The 6,000-nt window shown below is 34.8% G+C and overlaps 1 protein-coding gene across 1 annotated transcript in view; it reads left to right on the forward strand.

Annotated features, from left to right (window-relative positions):
* LOC131626014 (replication protein A 70 kDa DNA-binding subunit C-like) overlaps window positions 1–5,733 on the forward strand; it is a 29,677-nt gene extending 23,944 nt beyond the window's left edge. The window contains exons 2-12 of the mRNA XM_058896840.1: window positions 3,348–3,491; window positions 3,583–3,850; window positions 3,934–4,024; window positions 4,124–4,251; window positions 4,332–4,404; window positions 4,490–4,637; window positions 4,723–4,880; window positions 4,970–5,090; window positions 5,162–5,332; window positions 5,418–5,474; window positions 5,560–5,733. Of these exons, the coding sequence (XP_058752823.1) occupies window positions 3,348–3,491; window positions 3,583–3,850; window positions 3,934–4,024; window positions 4,124–4,251; window positions 4,332–4,404; window positions 4,490–4,637; window positions 4,723–4,880; window positions 4,970–5,090; window positions 5,162–5,332; window positions 5,418–5,474; window positions 5,560–5,733 (1,533 nt within the window). The remainder of the gene's footprint in view (window positions 1–3,347; window positions 3,492–3,582; window positions 3,851–3,933; window positions 4,025–4,123; window positions 4,252–4,331; window positions 4,405–4,489; window positions 4,638–4,722; window positions 4,881–4,969; window positions 5,091–5,161; window positions 5,333–5,417; window positions 5,475–5,559) is intronic.
* Window positions 5,734–6,000: the final 267 nt, after the last annotated feature.

Raw genomic sequence — 6,000 nt, forward strand, 5'->3', positions numbered from 1 at the left:
CACTAAACCATAAATGAGTAAAGCTAATATGTCTTCGAAGGCTTGATAACTTATGGACTTCAAAAACATGCGAGCTTTTCCGAATAAGAACTTAGCGAGGAATCCTTTGACTCCACTTCTGGTTTCCCAATGACCTTCAATATCAGACTTCTTAAGATGTAAAGCAGAAGCGATAACTTCCAATTTTGAGATTTCTTCCAAACCAGTGAACGGGATCTGATCTCGGATAGAGAGTCCAAGTATGTCAGAAAACTCCTCCATAGTAGGTACCAACTGATAATCTGGAAAAGTAAAACAATAATGCACGGAATCGAAGAATTGAAACAGTACACTCATCATCCCTTCATCAAAACCTGAGGTAACCAAACTGGGCAAGAGACCACGTCTTTCAGTGAATCGGGAACCTCCAGGAATCTCTAATACCAACTCTTTCAGCTCGAAAGGTATCTTCACAAAGTTAACTCGAATGGTGTTTCTAGTCTCCATGACCTGCAAAATAGAGCAAAGATGAATTCTTTGGTCCTCGAACGGTTAGTCATGATGTTATGATGCTTATGATGTCATGATGTCAAGTAGATAACAAACACAAACAAGTCACACAATTTTGCCTTAAGGTTAGGCTTGCATGTAGTCCAGAGGTGCATACCCTCCCCCTGAAGTTTAGTTGGTTCAAACCTGTCCTATATAAAGATCAGTTTCTAAGGAGCTCATATCATTGACCTTTCTCGAAGGCGCTTATCTCAGTTCGGCAATCGAATCGTCAACCGAAAAGGTCCTGAAAGTCCAGTCCATATGAGTGTAGCTTCGAGTATCAACCAACTTCAGTCGAAACCAAAGCCAACCATCTCGCTACTTTCTAATAGGCCAAAGTCAAGTTCAACTAAGGTTCTAAGGGCAAATCAGTGCTTAATGACACCACGCGGCAGCCAAGCATTTCCTCAGGTCGGATCCCAAGGAACACCAAGACAAACCAATGTGTCACACTAATGATGGCCATCAGATCAACCACATCAGTATACGCTGTGCAGTCTCCTTGATCTCATGCCATTTACCTAAGGTACTCAGATCCGGGTTAGGATCTTTCACACAGCAAAATAACCAAAACAGTCCTGAAAAAAATAAAGCAAACAAAGCAAACAATAGAAAACATTTAAGTGAATCCTAAACTTTTTAGGTAACCCCTCTTTTATTAGAAAATTTATTCCCAGCAGAGTCGCCAGTTTTGTAATACGGTGAACTGACTTTTATTGAAATGTTGCGGATAGCAAGAGTCGCCAGCGGCTTTTATTTTATCCAAATTAATAGAAAGGCTAAAAGAACAGGAAAAACCTTTTAAATAAAAACTGAGTTCGGGGGGTAATTTGTGCAAAGGGAAGGTGTAAGGCACCCTTTGCATCCATGGTTGTCCACGGGCTCTTAATTGCTTTGCTCTTTGAAACCAAAAGTTTAGAAATGTAGAAGAAGAAACAAGGACTTTAGCTCGTAAATGAGCGTAGCCTTGAGAGTGTTTTAGAAAAAGATGTAAGAAAAAGATTTAAGCCAGAGCAAGGCAATTAGGGGCAAATTACCTGGTTAGATGAAAAATGTTCTTTTAGCCTTTCAGGGATATCCATACCATAGGAGGGTAAGGAAGCCCTTTGATTTGGAGGTTGAAGGGTCGTCGAATTATCGTTCGCCACAAGACTGTCCTTCTCCATAGAGGGGCAGGTAGTCTAAGGAAAGGATCAGAATAGCCTTTCGTTTAGGCAACCAGAGGATACCTCAGCACTTCGTAGGCAACTTCGAGGGACGAGATCATATTAGCGAATCGAAGGCAGCATCATTAGGGACTTATGATCTTTGAATGAACCGAGGGTAACATTGCTGAGGTATCCTCGTATTCAAGGGACTTGGCTATTCTGCATTAAAACATAAGGCAACAGGCAACAGGCAACAAGAGGGGTACCATAAAAGGTGTGTGGGTGCAACAATCACGTGATCGAATTCAATTATATTATCTTGTAATTAGGTGATTCTAATTCAGTTCAGGGTTATCACTCCCTAGGATTACTAACCACACAATAATATAATATGACAGGTTTAAGTGCCTTCAAGGCCACACAATACAACCTCGAAGCAGATACAAAAATATTATGGGGATGGGGGAGGAAAAACAATAAATTTAAACCCCAATAGGGTTTGGCATAAGTAATAATTAAAAGGAAAATAAATTAGGTTAGATTTTAGGGTTACCGACTAATCGAGCTTTGACGATTGGCTAACCCTGAAAATTGGGGAAAAGAAAAATATACACAAAAGGGGTGAGTGTATGGCCAGTTCATTGATATTGAATACAAAACCCTAATTTTAAATTATAAGGGCAAAAAGAAGTAATTAAAATAAAAGGCTAAAATAAATATTTAAATTAAAAGGCAAAAAATAAATATTTAAAATAAAAGAATAGAATTAAGGACTTAGCTTTGATCTGATGTGGCTCGTAGTCGGAAGAAATCCTGGTGCTAACCCTGAAAAATTACCCAAGGAAAACATTTTCAGTGCAGGCATAATCTTCGTGAACCCTGATTAGGGTACGAATTAAATATGATTAACAGAACGGATAACCAATTTAATTAATTATTGGTTTTTCAACCTAATTAATTAAATCGGTAAAAAAACACGTTTCAATTAAATATCTAACATTAATATATTTTTTATCAATTAATAATTTTTTTTATGATTTATTAAGTTATTTAAAATCATTTTAGATTAATTTAAAATAAACAAAACTATCAATTAAAATAAAAGATTTTAATTTTATTTTATATATATATATATATATATTATGGAAAAAGGAAATAATTAAGAAACAAACTTTTCTACTTTTAATATAATAAAGTACAATACATATGAAATCCTCTCATTAACCCTCTAATCACCAATTTGAGGGTGATAATCGGGGACACAACGGTAATTGCATAAACATTAATTAATTTAATTAGAAATATGTATCCCATAATCATTGCATTACTTTTCAGTTGTCCAATTTCTTTTCCATAATTAATATTACTGTCATGCTTTTGTAGATAGTTGTGCAAAGCTGCATGGAATACAGCAAAACCATTTGCACGCTTTTTCTCTTTGGTTGCTCAAGAAAATTTCACTTCTTCTATCATCCTTCTATATATATTATGGCTTTTGATTTCAAGCCCCAAACCCTACATTTTTCTTATCTTCCTCTCCTGTTTCCGCCCATCAATATTAGGTTTTTCTTTTTCACGTAGATTTTATGCTACATCTTCCATGCCACACTGTTAGTTGTTTTTCTAAACGACTATTGTTTTAATCTATCTATTTTTCCATTTCTGCAGAATATGAGTCGTAAATTTGACTGCATAAAAGACATCAGCGACAAGAAGGAAACATGGAGATTGGCTGTTCGAATTATTGATCTATGGAGCATTGTTAACAGTAAGGGTGCTGAACATCTGGAGATGGTTATCATGGATGCTGCGGTATAAGTATTTCATTTTCGTTTAATGTTGCATTTTTTCATTATTAGCAAGCGATTTCTAGGATTAACCATATTTTTACATTTGTTGTTAGGGTGATCGAATTCAAGTTTTGATTCGGGCTGATCATACAGATAAGTGGAAATCAAGAATTCAAGAGAATATGACTTGCATAATCAACAACGATACTGTATTTGATAACGATTTTCAGTGGAAGCTGTGTGACCATTCAAAGAAATTCGTGTTCCTTGGTGGTACGACCATGAAACACATGGATGTACAAAATATTCCTCCTCTGAAGTATTATTTCAAAGAGTTTTGCGAAATTAATGCAGGCAAATGTCATCTTAACAGACTTGAAGGTAGAAACAAACATTAAGCACGCTTTACTTCTTATAAGGATCCATTTACTTATAACATCTGCCATATTTGATCTCTTTTGCAGATATTATAGGTGTTGTACATGAGATAAACAATATGCAATCAAACACTCCAGGAAAGAAGACATTTGTGGCCCTCAGTCTCAAAGATTTGAGGTATATTTGTTACCCTTAATCCTCTTTCAGTATTTATTTTTCGATTATTATGATTCAATGTAAATTTTTCTTAACCCAATTTTTATTTTAACATCTCAGCGGTGACATCATTAACTGCACATTATGGGAGAGCTATGGTACTAAGTTTTTGGAATATTATAATGACCCAACTAACACGGGTGCTATTGTCATCATACTAACCCATGCAATGATCAAGGATTCTCAGGGTTTGCTTTTATTTTTTTTTCTGCTGTTGCCTTATCACATTTTTTCAACAATGATGTAAACTTTTTTTTTCTTCAATCAGTATCCAATGCATGGAGTGGTTCAAAGCTGCTAATCAACGAAGACATCCAGGAGATTTCTGAGTTTTTGTCAAAGTATTAACATTAGGCAGTCTTTTATTTCAATTAGTTTTGCATGTTGATTCCAAATTATAGCATGGATTTATTATAATATTCCCAGGTTGCCTGCAAATGAGCAATCCCAAAAGCCTTCGCAATCTGCCAAATCCATGTCTCTTTGGTCTGGTGGATCTCAGTTTACAACACTTGAAAAATTTGTTCATAAGGCAAAGTGCATTCCTTTGAGTCAATTCTGCAAAATCAAACAAGTATAACTCAGAAATTCGTAATTGTATATTCAAGTTGTTAACAATTATCTATATGTATTTGTAATGCTTTTATTTTTATTTTTAGGACATGTTATGTGTTACTGTTGGAACTACCACGAAATTTTATGTATCCAAGCATGGTTGGTTTTACTATGGTTGCACAAAGTGCTCTGTGAAGGCTACTGATTTGAACAATCCATACCAGTGTGTGTGTGGCGAAAATGTACACAAACCCATACCAAGGTTGTTTGTTGTAATTATTTCTATTTATGACCTTTTAACCCTTTTTGTCTAAGATCACTCAATTATACCTGTATGTATTTATGTAATAGGTACAAAGTTGATATATATGTTTGTGACGGTGAATCAAAATTCCGATTTGTATTTTGGGATGCCGACTGTGAGCAGATTATAGGACAATCTGCTGATAGCATGCATAAATCAATGTTAGAGGTATGTTAATAATTTAGTTTCTTTGTAAAATAGTATAATATATGGTTTCTAACATTCTTTTGCAACTTTAGAATGGTGAAGATGATCCCATGGTTTATCCTGACGAGCTTGACATGTTGTTGGAAAAGAAAATGGCTTTGAGAGCTAAAGTACAGCCAACCTTTGGGCAAGCATCTGTTTGGAAGTTTTCTTATGATGAAGAATTTGTCAGTCAAATTGAAAAGGATTATATTGCTGATGAGGTTTTTCAGTTTATAGTAATCCGGTTGAATATCTTAAATTAACTGCAATCCAACTGTATTAATAATATCCTATTGTATAATACAGGCTCATAGTCTTCCTCCCATTCAAAATGCTGTTGCTGATCATGTTGATACTTCCATGGTATGTTATTTGATAATTGCAATGTTTTCATGCAAAACATGTATTTTATTCCATATTTTACTAAATCTGTTTACTACATTCGAAGGAGTCCTTATCTGCATTTGGAGAAAATGATCCTGACAAGAGTTTGGCCAATACCCCATCAAAGAGTGTTTCTCATGGTGTTGATGCTGAAGAATCGGATTGTCAGCTTTTAGGACTTACACAATATTCAGGAACCAAACCACCCAAAAAAGTGAAGATTGAACCAAATGCTTGAAGACTTCATCAACTTTTTTATATTATGCATCCTATATCTAATTTGTTGGAACTTATAATCCTATGGTTTATGTTTTTTGGTTGTTAAATTTATGGGATGTATTGTTTTATTTACTTTGTGGTACTGCATTTTCTACCAACAAAGCTTTCACTCTTGGACAACATGTAGTTTTTGTATTCAAGCATTTTATTTAATTTCAATTTCGAGATTGCCATGGAATTATTTTGTTCAATTTTAATCAATGTCTTATTCTGAATTTAATGTTAT

This window comes from Vicia villosa, unplaced genomic scaffold (genome assembly GCF_029867415.1).
Source record: "Vicia villosa cultivar HV-30 ecotype Madison, WI unplaced genomic scaffold, Vvil1.0 ctg.000253F_1_1, whole genome shotgun sequence".
Taxonomy (NCBI): domain Eukaryota; kingdom Viridiplantae; phylum Streptophyta; class Magnoliopsida; order Fabales; family Fabaceae; genus Vicia; species Vicia villosa.